This window comes from Sorex araneus, chromosome 1, assembly GCF_027595985.1.
Source record: "Sorex araneus isolate mSorAra2 chromosome 1, mSorAra2.pri, whole genome shotgun sequence".
NCBI lineage: Eukaryota > Metazoa > Chordata > Mammalia > Eulipotyphla > Soricidae > Sorex > Sorex araneus.
Window position 1 is genome coordinate 179,646,765 of NC_073302.1, and position 18,023 is coordinate 179,664,787.

Genomic DNA, 18,023 nt, shown 5'->3' on the forward strand with positions numbered 1-18,023 from the left:
AAAAGTTACTTTTATTTGGATGCTAACAAAGTATGAAAATTCCAGTAATTAATAAGACATGCTTATTAACTGAGCCTTATTAATTTTTTAGCTGCTATAACTGTCATTTTAACATTGTTTAGAATCTTTTTGGGTTCTTATAGAGTATAATTGAGTTGCATGCATAGTTTCTTCTATCAGTTGTTTCTTTGGATGCAAGTAATGGACACAGTAGCTACTTCAAGAAAACACAAAACAAAGAACGAAAGCAAAGAAATGAATGAGAGATAATTTCCAGGAGCAAAATAAAAACTAAATAAAGTAGGCTTTGGAAAGGACTACTGGTGTGAGTGTATGAGTGAGTAGGTTGAGGCAGATTTGGGGTGCCCAGAAACAACCTGCAGAAGACAGGACCCCTTTGATGAACTTGCTGACGTGCACCCATGGGAAGAGAAACCAAGAGTGGACACCAGAGAGTGGGCATGGGCGGATGCTGGGCAGGTAGAACTCCAGCGGGCCCCTTCCTTGCCTCTGTTGAAAACTTGCAGTAAAGTGAGCTTCTCTCCCGCTCTGCCTCTAGAGGAATTAGCTGATTTAGTTTCCTTATCAAATCTGTTCCTTCATTTCTTTCAAAGTAATTACAGACTACTTCTTTCCTGTCTCATGACACTGATTATTAGCTAAAGCTAATTCATCAGCTAGATATAGGTGAAACACCTTTAGCTATCTTTCAGGAAAAGCTTAGTAAATTATTTGTCATTCTCCAACCCAAGAAATGTTCTCCCTGTAAGTAAAAGTTTATTAGATACCGTGAGAGGTCTTTGAGTTCAGCCATTCTCTGTCTCAGCTATAATTAGAAAGCCAGACAAATTATACCAACTCCTAGGGAAAAAAATCCACACACATACTCTTTTTAATAAATCCAATTTACTCTATTTGCTTGGTATTAACAACTGTTAATGTTATGTCCAAATTTTCTTCCTTCCACGTTGAAAAGAACTGTATCACTACAGCCAGTACATACAAATGGATAGTTAATTACTCGGCACAGAGCATTGTGTGATTCATCACTGCAATGTGGAAGTGAATGCTGCCAATTACCCACTTTTTCCAAACTACCTAGTGTCGTATGGTTGATATCCCAATCAATGGTGGCAATGCTCCAAAAACAAATACTAACCTAGATGTCAGGGACTCATTAAAATGATCAGTCTGGAGTCCTTTGTCAGTGATTTATCAAGCTTGGCTGTGTGTCACAAATCACTTCGTGACATTAAAGAGTGGTGGGGGGGGGGGGATGCCTTCAGACATTATATAAGAATATATTTCTAGGTGAAGACGTTTCTAGGATCCAAGCTGTTGTAAACTCCATGTAAAGTAGGAATAAAGTTTCATCTTTGCTTCAGTGTAATGAACCTAGGGCTTCGGAATCTGTGTGTGCGTGTGTGTGTGTGTGTGTGTGTGTGTGTGTGTGTGTGTGTGTGTGTCAAGCTTCCCAGTGAGAGTCCAGAACTGGAGTTCTCCTGGCCCTCTTAGAGTGAAGAGATAGTGAGATGCTTTGTACACTGTGTATCACTCTAGTGTTCCACTAAACATTGAAATCTCAAACAGAACCACTGTGAGTTCATGGTTTATCCCCTTGCTTTGCCTACAGTGGAAAAGCTCATAGACACTGGTCAGTGCAAGGGCTAGGGCAAGTTAGCCCAGGCTCCAGGAAGAATGACTGAGCAGCACTTTGGGATTTAGTTTGCAGGTAACTCCGTACTAGAGTAAGAAAGGTCTGTTTGCTCCCAGCTTGCTAAGGGATTTTATACATTTTCAATAATGAATTAATGTCTCATTTGTATTGAATGTCCTATATCTAATCACTTGTTTTACATCCATAAAGAATTTTATTGACATCTTTTACTTATTCATTCAGACACTTATATAATATTTTTAACATTAAAGCAATATTCCCATTCTTAGGATAAACACCGTTGTACTTTTATAGACCTACTCAGGTTTTCCCCTTTCAGTATTCTTAGTTCTCTTCACTTGGACTAAATTTACATTTGTAAATTTAATCTATTTCATGTTAGTAGAATTTTTACAGAATTTTGTAAAAAGTTTTATTAATAACAGGGAAGAATGATAATTACCACAATGGGATCCAAGTACAGAATAAAACTTAATGCAATATATATTATATACCAAACTTGAAAACTTAAGAGAATAGGCATTGTATTATACTCTATTAAATGATTTGGATTTTTTTATCATCATAGGCTAAAATCACGTAGCAGTCAATCATTACAAATTGACTTTTGAATTCTTATTGATGATTTTATTTGCCATTTCTCTAAGTTTTATAGGAGCAAGCAATCTGAATTGTCATGTGCCTGCCAAAGGAGCTACGTAGGGGGTGGGAAAGAAACTGGGGACACTGGTGGAGGGAAGGTCACACTGGTGGCATGGTTAGTGTTGGAACTTTGTAAGCCTGAAATAACTCTGTTATGAACAACTTTGTATGTCATGGTGTCTTAATAAAAATAAATTTGGGGGCTGGAGAGATAGTACCATGGGTAGGGCACTTGCACACAGCTGACCCGGGTTCGATCTCCAGCATCCCATATGGTCTCTGAGTGTAGAACCAGAAATAACCCCTGAGTATCGCTGGGTGTGTCTCCAAAAAACAAACAAATAATACAATTTTAAAGAAAGTATGATTTTAGATATTAACTCTTGGTATCAATAAATGTTTACCCTAGGAATCTTGATAACAGAGAGAAAGCTCTGCCGAAAATGCCGAGTTCTCTAGGTTAATCTGGATAAATTAAGAGATCTGTCCAGTAACACGTTTGTTTTTGGATTTGTTTTGGTGTGGTTTGGGGGGAGCCACACTTGGTGATCCTCAGAATTCCTCCTGGCTCTGTGTTCAGGGACCACCATGGAGGGACTCAGAGAACCCTAGGTGCTGCTTGGGATCAAACTCAGGCCTGCCAGATGCGAGGCAAGCACCCACCCCACTATCCTGTGGCTCCGAACCCTGTGGTGCACAGGCTGAAATGAATGTACAGTGAGTGACAACAAGTACTGAGGCTAGTGATGGGACAAGGATGAATAAACAGTGATTTGCCCATGAAATGTGTGTCCACTAGAAGGAACCCCAGTTTTCTATCAATGGACGAAGGGCACACAAGGACACAAAATGCAGCCATGGAAAAACCCATGTCAAAAAGTTCTTGCAGATTTCTTTTTTGTAAAAAAAAATTAACCTCACCCACAGAGGGAGTTCCGCGCCCCCCCCCCCCAAAAAAAAAAAACCCAAGATTTTTTTCTTTGGATCTCTTTGTGAGTCTTCTCTTACTCTCACTCTTCATCCAATCCATCAAGAAGAGCTGTTGTTGCCTTCTTTAAAGCCTTTTCCCAACTCAGCTCTTCTCCATCCCTGCCGTGTTAGACCAAACATTCTCACGTGTGTCTGGAGATTTCCAGTTCCTGCCTTCTGGTCTCTGTGTCTGTTCTAGCCTCCATCAAAGCTGTCCTCACCCCTGAAACCAGGAAACCCTTTGAGAACGTCATGAAGATTGTATCACTCCTCTACCCCAAATTCTTTTATCAGAATTGTCACCAACCATGGTGTGTCTCTTTAGTGGCATTCACTGAAGTCACGTCCTGTTCTGCATTACGTTAGAATACTCTCTGTTCCTGGGCATCTGGCAAGTTCTGTTCACAGGTGTAGACAAGGCAGATCTATGACAGAGACACTAATGTACTTTTTCATATCCATGAACCAACATATTTAAGCCCATAATTCACCTCTCATAGAGTGAGAAAATCTAATATAATGCCAGGATTTTGAAAAGGATGCATAATTCTTTGAGAAGTAATATATGCATTTATGCAGCTGGAATGGAAAAGAATCACTGAACCAGGGACTTTAGGTCTTGGCTAATGTAGAGTGGTAAGGCTTTATTTTCCCCATTTGTCTTGAGTACTATACTTAGTAAGGGGATTGTCAGAGAAGCCTAACATTGCACCCACTGGACTAGTTCCCACCAACCACAGTACCTCTGAGAACAGAACCCAGGCCTGTTACGTGAAGGTTACCTCTAACGATGCCCCTTATTTGTTCCGTGTTTGGAAGTCACATATTCAGAAATAGTTTCTGCATGCCCAGTCAGATTTATGTCTTCCTACCTTAAAATTAGGAAGCAGTAAAGGAGAAAAATAGCCATTCTTGCTCCCAGTGCATTGAAAAATCTTTGGGGGGAAATACTCTTCTCCTCACTTGAATTCTTACATTTTCACCAACTTGTCTATCTCCTAGGAAGGGAAGTAGTGGCAGTCCATAAATAATGCTTGTGTTTCTATTCCAAGACACACAGGGCAGGAGAGGTTTTGCCCCCGAAAGGTCAAGGGCCACAGCCAGATCACTCCCTGCATAAGCTGAACAGTACTTGTGTGTTGCTCTATATAACTAAGCAAACAGAATTCTGTAAAACGAATCCCCCTACATGCAGCATGTTGAAGACTCTAGCATCATTCAAAGTTTTCACACTGACCTTACCTGCTGTTGTTAACAACTTTTGCCATACATTTATTTTTTGCTTGATTTTCAGAGACTTAAGGTTTCTAAATGAAACGTGCTGCACAGTCTGAGATTTCCACAAATAGTATTGAGAGGTTCTATGGTCATGCTCTCCCTCCCATCCCCCTGAATTTACTTGCTTATTTTTAAAAACTTTAAGATTTTTTTATGTCTTTAGGGGATACACTTAGTTTGTTTTACCAGTGCTTCCCTTCAAATTTCATGAAGATTATCCGTTGCTTAGAAAACTATTCTTTGCCATAGTCTAACAATAGGAAAATTTCCTGTGTGGTTTTTCTTCTTCATCAGTTTAATAATAGATATTTACAGAGCTCTTGCAAGGAAAGAGATATAATGCTAGCATTTTAAAGCAACGTTTGACACCTTAAAAAGAAGCATGTCATTAGTTTTTATGGAAGAGAAAATTAAAATCTACAATGACGTGATAATCATTTCACAGTATACTGCCTCTAAAGGCACTCCACTGTGCGCCTTGAACTTACGCAGCACAGTATGTAAATTACATCTCAGTATAGCTGGGGGAAGAGTGCACAGGTAGGGACCACTTCACATGCCCTTCATGGCTATGGTCAGAGTCAGGCAAGCATGGCCAGGACTGTCTCACATAACTTGTGGGGCTATAAATGACACACACACTTTGAAAATATTTAGACAGTTGCTTTGTTGGTGTTCTCGGTCACACCCAGTGGTGCTCAGGGCTTCTGTCTTCTTTACTTCTGACACTGAGGTCAGTGATCGCTTCTGGCAGTGCTCAAGGGACCACATGTAGCCTCAGATGGAATCTGGGTCAGCCATGTGGAAGGCGAGCATCCGTCCGCCTGTGGTACTACCTCTGTGGTTCAGTTTCTCTAGAAAAACACACACTTACCATCTGCCTCTGAGATATCTACTCCAGGGAAGGGTGAACTCTTGCTGATATTTGTAGAAGAGTTGCCCACAATGGCCCCAAAGGCAGTGAACATATCTTTTTAAAAGCCAAGTGTTTGATTTTATTTATGTGAAGTTCCCAGACAGGAATACTAGTATATATATGGGAGATTAGATAGCTGGTTATCCTTTTTGGGTCTTGGGGGGATAATAGAGACTTGAGTTTAGGGGTGAGGGGCTTCACAGTGAAGGTTGCTCCTTCCCTTCACTTTGAACACTGATACACACTGTTCTGAGTCTCAACATTCATTCATTGTCAGTGCAAAGGGTCAGCATGTCTCATGCTTGCTTTGCATGTGGCCAACCTGGGTTGATCTCTAGCACCCCAGATGGTTCCCCAAGTCCCGCCAGAAGTGATCCCTGAGCACAGACCCACTAGTAAGCCCTGAGCACAGATCCAGAAGTAAGCCATGAGCACCTCCAGTTGTGGCTCAAATGACAAAAAATTCTGCGGTTGCCATCTTTAGGATCTGTGTTATACTTTTAGAAAACTCATTAAGATGGAAAGATGAGAGGCATTTAATTTTCAGAGATTCAGAGGTTCTAGTCAAGTATTCTCCCATTTACTGCTTTGAAGCTTCACAGCCTTTGGGGTAATCTGGCAAGTTGAGAAAAAATAATGCGATATGCAACAACATCTGAAAAATGCTGCAGTAGAAATATTAAAGAAGCCATGAGGACATGGTAGGTAGTCAGAGCACAGGACAGCCTGGAAAGTGTTCAGAGTGCAAGCAGACTCCTCGCAGTAGTTGGGGGGAAGGATGTAAGTGTCTGTCGGACCGTCTGCTCGATTTCACTGCTGGTTGAGAGGCAGAATGCTCTAGAACACAAGCTGGTCGTGTCTCTGTTGGGAGTTGCCTGCCATTGCCAGGCTGTAGGCTGGCCTGTTCAGGTGACACTCAGCCACTCTGCTCCTGGAGAATCAGGGGAGTTTGTATCGCGTCTCTCAATCTCCAGGGCTGGGAGTTGGGCTTCTGCACTTTCTGGGTCGCCTGTGCTCTGCTGAAACCCTGAGGATGAAGAAGTGTTGCTCTCGTCCCCTCGGGCTGGGGCCAACCTTCTCAGTGACTGTCACACAACAACCAAATTGTCGTTTCTTTGTTTCTGCAGCTTCTGTGGCTTCCTCAAAGAAGGGACCTTTTCAGATTTATTTCTTTGTATCTCTGCCAAGAAATTTCTCTGCGAATGGCTTTCGTCCAAGTATTACATGAAAGACGATAATTCTCCTGTTAAATTTTGACCCTAATTCTTTTAAGCACTAGGGTGTTCTTTTTTTCTCTTTCCGATTTTATTGCAGGTAGTTAGATCCCATAGTGGACGACACAGCTGAGAAGGACACCGTAGCACATGTAGGTCACTTGTTAATGCACGCACACGACTAATCCTTCTATGAGGAAAATGTATTTTTAGTATTTACATTTCTCTATCAGATCTTTCAGTGTGAACCTAATCCCTGCTTCCACTTAGAAATTTTTAGTTCTCTACTTAGTTCATTCACTCGTCTATTATTAGCTTCTCCCTAACTTTGCTCTTTATTTTGAAGTATTTTAGAATTGGAGAAAAGTTGTGAAGTAGTGGTATTCACATATATATCCTGTGCCCCGCTACCTGCTGTGTTCATTACAATAGTTACAGTGATCAAACTAGGAAGTGAATGTTGGAGCAATAAGATTGACTCAATTGCAAGTCTTATTTGAATTGTACTGGTTTGTTCCCTATTTTATTTATCTACTCCAGGATCCTGCATAGCTTCTGGTTACCGAATCTCACTCTCCTCCAGTCTGAGACGCCTCTTCATTTTTTATTACATTACTTTGACCCTTTCCATGAGTTCTGGTGAGATATTTTGGAGAACATTCTCAGTTTGTGTTTGAGTGGTATTTTCCTATTAGTAGACTGGGATGATTCATTTTGGCAAGAGCCTGTCACAAGTGAGCAGGTAATACGTGATGTTGGTCTTTGTTCTTGCTGGTGATATTGACCCAGTTTTTGGTTAACATACAGTCTACTGGCTCTCTCACTGGGTCTCTTACACAATTGTAAAATTACTTTTTTCCCTCGGTAATTAATAACTATCTTTAAGTATTGTGATAGTATCCTCTTTCTCCTCACACTTTTGCCCACTGAGTTTGAGCATCTATTGGCAAATCTTGCCTGCCTCAGTTAGTCCTGTGAAATTACTTGATAGAGTTTTTGTGTTTCTCCCGTTCCTTCCACATTTGTTCATTTTTCTATACAAGAATTTTCAAACTTACCTTGTATTCTCCTTTCCCAATCTTACAACTATTTCGCTAATAATAGTCAAAGTAACTTACTTTGTTGAAGAACTATATTTAGGGACCAAAATCTCATTGCTAGGAGATCACTGTTCTTGGGATGTCATTGATCCTAGGCCTCTTACCAGAAAAAGCTAAGAAATACATGTCTGTCTATTAAACCATGGAAGCACATATTTCCTGCTTAGTTATGTCTATGCCTATTTATTCTCCATGGTTTATTCTGGTACCTCTGATTCCAGGTCAATATTTATTTTAAGTTTCTCCTTTCTTATTTGTAACTTCTCCAACAGCTGGCGGACTGGTGGCCATTGTTTATAATCCTAGATTACAAATAAAGTATATTGAATTCTAATTGATATCCCTAAGAAGAATAGATTTACAAACTGTGGTGACAGTATTTCCTGCCAACTGGGTTTTTTGGGTTTTTTGTGTTTCTCCCCATACGGTGTCCAGTCTTCCCAAAGGACTTAATTCTTAATTCTCATTAGCTTGGTTAAATTAGTCTGGTATGCCATTCATTTGTAATGCAATTAGTTCACTTGTCACTGTATATGTATTCCTCTTTGGATTCCCCAAATCCTAGTTTATTTTGATTTTCTTATTTGGGGTGATATGGAAAGCATTACTACACTAACGAGAGGCAAAGTTAAAGCTATATCCAGTGAGATGCTCCCAGTGCTTGCCCTGTGTCACACTGCTGGCACCCTCATTCTTCCTTTTTCCCACTCATTTATCTTCACAGCATTCGTTTTCCACCAATGAGCAGATCTGTGATTTCATTGAATTCCCGTAGGTCTTATAAGAAGGGTGGAATTGCAACATATAAAAATCTTTGCACTTTGCTTTGTTTGTTTTGTTTTTCCTTCTAAATTTTTATTTAGGTAACATGATTCACAATATTGTTAACAGAGTTTCAGGCATACAGTCAGTGTTTCTCTCTCTCTCCCTCTCTCCCTCTCCCTCTCTCTCTTTCTCTCTCGCTCTGCAAAAAATTGTTTTTGCAGGACTGTTGGGAGTAGAAGTAACTTGACCAGTCTTTCTGATATCCCCCATGTAAATGTCAGCCTTACAATGATGGGTACAAATTTTAAGAACACCTGTTTCAATTTCGAATCATTCTGCTTTTGTGTTGATTTTCACATGTCGCTGTTCCTACACAGATTCATCCCTTAGCCCTACATATCTGCCATTACTTCCTTATTGTTCTAGAGAATCCTTATTCATCCCTCAAGACCTAGGTCAGCTCTTCATAAGTGCTCCCGTGATCTCGTTCCTTCCCTAAAGAGAGACAGACCATATTCTCTGCCCTTGACATGCCTCCATAATGGGCCATATCACAGTCATACTTTAACTAACTGATATTTTTAAAGCCTACCAGGTACCAGGCATATGCTAAATGTTGCAGTAAATTGGAGCTGTCATTCTAATGGGCTATGAATGAATGAATGAAACGTCCAATAATAGTTAATAAATGACAGGATGATCTGTTCTGAGAAGCTGATTTTAACTTGAGGTCAGCAGTGTGAAAGTTAGGAATGGGAAGTGATGGGGGAAATAACTTCACCATTGACTCCTTTGTTCCTCACTTCTGCCTCTCCCTCCCTTGGGTAGCACAAAGAGTCCATGAATGTGTGGGACAGCCTACTATGTCACACTGTTATTCCATACACTGTGATTTCCCAAAAGCTGGTCCTTCTCTGGCTTGCCACGCCACAGTGCGAGGGTTGGTGGGCTGTTGTCTGAGGGTTGCTTGGACCCACAGTTCAGGTTTAGGAGATCTGATCTACAGCTAGGAGAGCAGGCTCTGAGGTTTCCTTCCACTCCAACTCTTCCTGTGTATCAGTTACATGGAGGAAATTCATTTAAGTTTTCTGTTACTTGACTTTCTGATCTTTAAAACTAAAAACGTCGCAAAGATTTTATAAGATTACTCTGACGGTTAAATAAGAAAATGTCACCTAAAATTCTTAGGCCAGTATCTGGCACAATGGTAGTCAATAAGTATTGGAGAAAATGCTCTAAGAAGGAGCAGTTATTTAGTCAAGAGCACTGTGTCGAAAAAAAAAAAAAATCTCCAGTTGTCTTTCTTTGCTTTTATTTTCACTTGACCAAGGAAGAAATGAAAAATGCTCCATGCAGTGTTTCTAGCAGCTAGAGTCCATGACTTCTTGGCTTGTTTATCAAGCAGTTGCTAAAGACAGATCAGATTTGCTTTGCCTTTTCTAGGATAACATAGGATTTTCATGTTCTCATCTCAAACCTTAGAAAGACAACACAATCTGAAGACCTAAGACCAGTCTGCAACTGATACTTTTCATCTTTGAAATCACAATTTGAGCACTTTTTCCTGAAAGGCATTTCTTTCGTGTGTCTCCCACAGTGTTTCTCCAGGGGAGCCAGGGGACAGTCCTAAGCAGTGAAAATGATGCATCCCCAGAGATGATGACAGTTTTTTTTGGTTAGGGGTACCCATGGAATTAACATTGGTGGTTGTTCCTTTGACACAAAAATGTAACGTAGACCATCCAGCAAACCTCTGGCATATGATCTCTTCCCTCCTAGCCTTCTTAGAAAGCCAGCTGCCCAAAGAGTGCATGCCAGGATAAGAGTATCAGCAAAGGAGTGGCATGAGGAACTCCCAGGACAGTGAATATGCTCTTTCCCTAGAGCATTTTCACTGGGAACACCTAAGATACTGGTTCAGGAAGGTAACTGCTCAAAGGACCAGGGCATATGCTTGCCAGTGAGTCCTGGATTTCATTCCCATCACTACTGGGTCTCTGAGTTCTCCAAGAATGACTCTGATCTCCAAGCACTGCCAAAGGTGTTCATAGCACCCACCCCTCCAAGGAAAAAGACCAAAACCAGTATCATGATTTTTTGTACTTTTTTTAAAATGGAATCACCATGAGATACACAGTTACAAAGTTGTTCATGATTGAGTTTCAGTCATACAATGTTCCAACACCCATTCCTTCACCAGTGTACATTTCCCACCACCACTGTCTGCAGTCTTTCTCCCACCACCTGTTCCCACAGCCTGTCTTTATGGCAGACCCCTGACCCCCCTCCCTCTCCCTCCCTCTCTCTCCCTCCTTCTCTCCCTCCCTCTCTCCCTCCCTCCCTCTCTCTCCTCTCTCTCTCTCTCTCTCTCTCTCTCTCTCTCTCTCTCTCTCTCTCTCTCTCTCTCTCTCTCTCTCTCTCTCTCTCTCTCTCTCTCTCTCTCTCTCTCTCTCTCTCTGGCACTGTGGTTTACAATGCTGTTACTGAAAGGGTATCATGCATATCACTTTATCTCCTTTCAGCACTCAGTTCTTACCCAGTGTGATCACTTCCAACTGTCATTGTCAAAGTGGCCCCTCCTCCTCTGTCTAACTGCCCTTCTCCTCCTCCTTTGTGACAAGATTTCTACCATAGACCAGTCCTCCTGGCCCTTGATTCTACTGTTCTTGAGTATTACTCAAATACTATATTTGTTTGTATTGTTTATAATCCCGAAAATGAGTGCAGTCATTCTTTGTCTGACTCTGACTCATTTCTATCTCTGACTCATTTCACTCAGCAAGATAGTCTCCATGTCCGTCCATGTATAAGAAAATTTCATGACATCACTTTTCTTAACAATGCATAGTGTTGCATTATTGCAATAGAATAATTATTGTTCTTCTAAATATGTCTCAATAGGCCTGCCTTGATACTTAAATGGATTGAATGAAAATTTTCTCATTTACAAATTTTTAAAAATCACTGCATTCATTCGCAAAAGAATCTTGCCAGGAGTTGTAAGAGTTAACACTCCTATAGAGGTGTAATTCTCTGCCTTTATCAGTCTAGTCAATTGGAAAATAACACCTGCCTTTAATGTTGCAGAAATCAACTCATCCCCACTCTCTTAGAATGAGGAAATGATTAGCAAACTATTTCTTCTTCCTTTTTAATATTTGTGCCATTGTTTTCAGGGTTTTGCTTTCCAAACCAGTGCTCCATAAACATATTCTGACTGGAGGTATGGAGATTGGTTTTCTGCTTCAGTGTAGAGGGTAGAGATGGGATTGTCTGTCAAATCACAAGCCCATGGCCTGTCTCCAATTGGCTGCCCTGACGGGGATGGGCTATGGCTCAAGGGTAAATAGTCACACAGAGATTAGAGGATAAGCTTCTGCACCCCGGGTGGCAGAAGGCTAAAGTGTCACAAAGGTTAGAGAGACCATCATCATTGGCCTCAGTGACAGGCTGCATTTGGTATGTTAATAGAAGAAAAACTTCTGCTATGGGCACCTGGTCCCCAGAGCACTCGCATTCCCTTTACTGCAGTCTAACTTGGCTCCAGTTTAACTCCACAGTATGTATAATGGACTTCCAGTCCCTCACGGCTCCACAAAGGACTAAGGGGGTAAATGTTATATACTCTCACATCTTACAGATCATGAACAGGTGGGAAGAATGTGCTGTATAACACACTTCAGAATAGTGTTTACATGGGTTGTTCTTTTTTAGAAAATTTATTCAAGTTACCTTCGAGTTTAGCCACTCTGGGGGTTGCTATACCATTGTGTGTGTTTGTTGTAACAGTTTCTTCTTTTTTTCTGTACTCCCTCTGCCAGTATAAAAACTTAAAAGTACATGTGAACCTTGTAATGAGCAAAACTGATAGAAGTTTGTAGTTTAGCACAAAGGAAATTATGGAATTATTATTCACTTTGAAAGGGTTTGTTATAGGGCAAGCTTCCCCAAAGCATTTCAAATTGAATTTGTTTACAAAACATTTTATTTATTCCCAACATTTGAGGAACTAATTTGGTAAGGAAATGAGAAAAATCTCTGGAATAAGAGCGTTCACTAAGCCTGCTAACGTTGTGCTTGCCTTCTCTCTGTCCCTCTCTCTCTTGCAGCACTGATAGCCATTGGGCGCTACAGCATGACCATAGAGACTGTGGATGTTGGATGGTGTAAAGAAATTACAGACCAGGGAGCCACGCTGATTGCACAGAGCAGCAAGTCTCTGAGATACCTGGGGCTGATGAGATGCGATAAAGTAAGAGATCTCCATCACGTTTTCTCCACATCAGAGTAGTTAATAGCTTGGCTCATCTTTCTCCCTCTAGAATATACATCCACACACATAGCTGTACTACCAAAATCATACATTGTGAGTTACCTGGTTTGCTAAATGACTTCTCATATCTCTGCTTAAAATTGAACAGAGAAAGTGAATTTTGTTCTGTGCCTCAAAAAAAAGCAATCATGCGCACATCTTCAGCTTGGATCTTGACCTGTCCATAAGTGTCTGCATTACAACTTAGAAGGTTAACTGTCTAGCATACTGCAATATGCATGATCATTACCATCCAATTCTATTTGGCTTCCAAGTTTCTTGTGATGTTAATGTAGGAAGAACAGTGGCATCTAATTTTTTCACTGTTTAAACTGTATGATTTCAGTACTCTTATCTCTTCTTGCCACTTGGGGATAAGAAAGGACCAGTGAAGGGATATTATATATGTGAACTGACCTCTTTCTACACTTAGGATGACACAGCTTAAGGTGAGAAATAATCCCAGCAGTGCTATTGAGGTCCCATGGTACTGACCAAATACGAAAGTGTGAACTTGGGAAGATTAGATCATATTTAATGATTTGAAGACTAAGAAGAAAGATAATAAAAATTGAGATGATTCATCTGGTACTAGAGAGGTTATTCCTCTTTTGTCACATCCATCATTCATTTATAATGAGTTGAAGGTACCCCTCTTTGCACTGTGAAGGAAAGAAAGCGGAAGCTCAGAAAGAACATTGGAAAGATAGAGCAGTGGATAGAGCATTCGCCTTGCACATGGTCCACCAGGTTCAATTCCCAGCATTCCTTACGGTCTTCTGAGCACAGCTTGGTATGATCCCTGAGCATAGAGCCAAGAGGAATACACACACACACACACACACACACACACACACACACACACACACACACACACACACAGAGGAAAGGAAACAAAAGAAAATAAAGAGCAGTCATTGAGCCATGAGTCCATCCCAGGCCCTTGGAGTGGTTTCAGTGCTGGTGGCTCTCCAGAGGCCATTTCCCAGCAGGCCCTGCTTCCTTGATAAAGATTCACCTCAGATGTTTGCCCAGAGCTGGCCCCTCGTAATGGTTTACACGCATGTGCTACTTTTGCAAATGGTGATTACGGACAAATCTAGCCAAAGAAAATGAAACCAAATATGCATGCCTCTCAAAGGACATGAATTTCCTAAATATAGCCATTTGGGGCTAATGGAAGAATGGCCTAAATCCTTCATGTGCTTTGTCATTTTTGTTAATTGACCTAGTTTTTTTTTTTTCTAAATGCTTTCAACTATTAACTTGGACTAGGCTTTTGCCAGTTAGTTATGTTTAGAGAGCTTTTATTATCTATTCACAGCCCAGCCTTTTTAAAAAGCTGACTCTGTTACTAAGCAACAGTGCTGGGACCAAGGATTGCAAGCCTCCCTCAGATTTCATTGCTGAAATCACGACTAACCATGTCACATAAAACAAGCTAAAAGGTGGGGCCAGAGAGATAGTACATTGGGTGGAGCTCTTGCCTTGCCCGATCTGGTGACCCAGTTTTGATCCCCAGCACCACATTTGATTCCCTGATACCCACTGCTGGGTGTGGCTCCAATCTCCCCTAAAGAAAAAAAAAAGCAGCAGCAGCTACATTAGACCAAAGAATAATTGCTTTCTGTTAGTTTTGTTTTGGGTCATACCAGACTATATTCAGGGCTTCTGTCTGGATCTGTGCTCAGAGACCACCCCATATGGTCCCAGGAGGGAATCCCTGAGTCCACAGCCAGGAGTAAGCCCTGGGCACTGCTGTGTGTGGCCCCAAACAAAACCAAAGTAAAATAGCACGAGTTAAAAGGGCCTCAATAGGCCGAGGATTCAGGAAATGACAAGTAGAGCCTCTCAGCTTCCCCTTGAAAAGGGTGCAACATCCGTGTTCCCTAACATGAGTGCTGAGACTCTATAAAGTAGGCGTTCAGAACACGCCCACGCACACACATCCATTCTCAGGAATTACCACTCTCGAGTTGTTAATTTGGTTCTGCTTCCATGGCTGAATTAGGAGCATCAAACGCCTCTACTGATCTGTCTCTTGCTGATGTTCAGATGAGAATGGACCCCTTTCAGTATAGATTGACACAGGATGATCTCACTTATATGTGGACTTTAAAGCTACACAGCAAGATAGCAGTGGAGGTCCCAAGGCAGCATAATGGGAGAACTGAGCCACACAGTTGAGTTGGTGGTGGGCTGGGTGCCTGCAGGAAGGGACGGGGGTACACTGAAGATGGATTTGGGGTTGGAATCATATGCCCGGATACCAGTATTAACTGTAAATCACAGAAGCTCCGTAAAATAACAAATCCCTTTTGAGACAGCAGAGATCATACAGTTCGGAGGTTAAGGCTCTGGTACTGCCAGGCATGGCCCTGGAGTCCTCTGGGGTTACTGGGGTGACCTCAGTGGTCTCTGGTGCCACCAGGGTCCTCACGTTGAACCACAGGTCTGGTCAGCCAAGAAAAACAACAGTGAGCCCCAGGCTCACCGAGCCCTCCTTGAGGACCCCCACCCCAGCCTCGCACAGCACATAGAATCCTCTTCTACCTAAGACAGGAGTCCGGGAGGGGAAAGGAATGCTGGTGAGCTCGGTCCTGAGGGTCCTAGCCCTTTGCTCAGGCTGAATCCAATAGCCAACCAGTAGCCCCGAACACCCGCAGGGAGACGCGGCACTGTGCCACCTGACCTGGTCCCCCGCAGATGGAGCAGCCCAGAGCATGCTGGGCCTCCCTCTTTCACATCCTCAGGCTAGTCAGTACAGAGCAAACCAAGCTGGCCACAGGGGTGTGGAGGGGGCTGCCTTGTGGCACAAAGTGGAAGTGAAAGCCGCTGGCACCTAAGCGCCAAAGGACTGAATCGAGGGGAGGGCAGAACCTCGGGCTGCTCGGCTCTCAAGGTGTGAAGTTTTGAAAGAAATTAAATCGAGATTCAGAGAATATTTTGAGGAGCAAAGGAAAGAGGGCCTGGACGCTAGATGCAGAGTTCAGGGTCAGTGCTGGATTCTGACAGTCATGTCATCATTGCAGGTCTCTACCCTCTGCCTGCTGCCGTTTCCCGCCTGTAAGATGAGGGATGGCAAAACGGCTCATGTAGAATTATCATCATCTGTCTGAGCGAGCGTCTGTCATCTCTGCTACATGAAAATGTCCTGTTCTTGAATATTCTTGCCTCTTACCACGTGATTTCATTGATGTGGTGATACGCAAATGAGAAAGAGTTATATTGCCTGCCATCCCGTTTTGCAAGTAAACTTAAAAGAGAGTGCAGTTAGCACAGAGATCTTGCCTTTTAACTTCTGCCCCCTGGAATGGAAACTGAAGATTGCTTAGGGCACCCGGGTTAGGTAGGAATCAGTGCACTGCCCAGGCACAGGGAGAACGCAAGAGGTTGAGTTGAGGATAAGATCATTCCAAGGCAGGGAAGTAAAACAGTTAATAAGGAAAATAAAGGAGGAAATGGAGCCGTAGTCCAGTGGGTAGGGCGTTTTGCCTTGTGCATAGCCAACTTGGCTTTGATCGCCAGCATCCCAGATTGTCCCCCAAGCACGGCCAAGAGTAATTCCTGAGTGCAGAGCCAGGAGTAGCCCTGAGCATCACCAGGTACGGCCTGAAAGCAGGAAAAAGTAAACAAAGAAAAGAAAAAGGAGAAAAAATAATGAGAATAGGAACCAACATTGTAATTAGCATATAGTAACAAAAATCCACTCTAACTCAACAACAACATTGGTGCCATGGAAAAACTGTATCACTGTATCACTGTCATCCCTTTGTTCATCAATTTACTTGAGTGGTGCCAGTAATGTTTCCATTTGTCCCAGCCCTGAGATTTTAGCAGCCTCTCTTTACTCGTCTATCCCAAAGATTGGAGGCTCTTTTCAGGGTCAGGGCAATGAGATCTGTTATTGTTACTGTTTTTGGCATACCGAATATGACACAGGGAGCTTGCCAGGCTCTGCTGTGTGGGCGGGATACTCTTGGTGGCTTGCTGGGCTCTTTGAGATATATATATATATATATATATATATATATATATATATATATATATATATGTATGTATATATTTCCCCTTATGATGATGTGTCCAGGAATATGTTCACTCATGCGTGAGGCTCGGCCCAAGCTTGTGGAAAGCTGGAAAGTGACCTGGAGCATGGTGGCGGTGGGGTAGTGGAGGTCGGCTGCGGGGCTGGGTCCCTTGGGGCGGGGAGAGCTCTCACCTGCCCCCCTCTGGGGCACCCCAAGTAGAAACAGTCTGGCGCAGAGTCCAGTGACATGGTTATGGAAACCTCATTTTATGCTCCCTTCCCAGAGAAGCAGCTGTGAGTTCTGGAGGCTGATGAGATTATAAGGCGCTGGCAGGAGGTGGCTCGTGGGTGTGACCCCTGGGTCATCTGAGACTGGGGGAAGCAGGCAGAGGATCTCTGCTCCCAGGTCCTGTTGAGCCCAGAATCCAACGTCACAAAGTTCCATGTTACCTGGGTTCTGTGGGACTTCACTCATGCATGAGCATATGGAAAGCAGCCTGGAGCATGGCAGTGGTGGGGTAGGGGAGGTCGGCTTCGAGGCTGGGTCCCTTGGGGCGGGGAGGGCTCTCAACCCCCCCCCCCCCGGGCATCCCTGGTGCGGAGTGAAAAAACTAAAAGACAAAATGAGTCAGGGCCTAGAGGGCCCTGTACCTCATCCCACTCAGCTCACCACTGATGACGCATTAGCTCGACCTCTCTCTGCACGTGCACTGGAGCCGAAGGAGGGAGCCATGAGCTCAGTCGTCTACATGATCAACCCCTTGTCAGGAACGTTGTCCGTCAGGTTCCTGCACTGGGGGAGGGAGGCTGGTGAGGTCACTATATCAGGCTACTAAGTGTCTGTTAGACTGTGACTCTGAAAAAGACTCGAGGACAGGCTGCGTCTTCATTCCTGTGTAGTTGTTTCTCGTGAGCCCCTCCATGGGATTGGGAAGCTATCCTCTCCTGATACTTTTTCCCCTGAGGTGAGCTTTTGAGGAGTTGAGGGAACAGCAGAATGCATGGTATTTGTTGTAACTCTCTCTTCACTCCTCTTTCGCGTTCTCCTCTCTCACTCACCTGCACACGTTAGTAAATAAAAACAGACGAGAAACACTAACCCTGCTCGTGGCTGATGAA

The 18,023-nt window shown here is 42.8% G+C and overlaps 1 protein-coding gene across 1 annotated transcript in view; it reads left to right on the forward strand.

The window, feature by feature from the left end:
- The window catches only part of FBXL17 (F-box and leucine rich repeat protein 17), a 527,962-nt gene that overhangs the window by 489,268 nt on the left and 20,671 nt on the right, over nucleotides 1-18,023 (forward strand). The window contains exon 8 of the mRNA XM_055139470.1: nucleotides 12,672-12,814. Within this exon, the coding sequence (XP_054995445.1) occupies nucleotides 12,672-12,814 (143 nt within the window). The remainder of the gene's footprint in view (nucleotides 1-12,671; nucleotides 12,815-18,023) is intronic.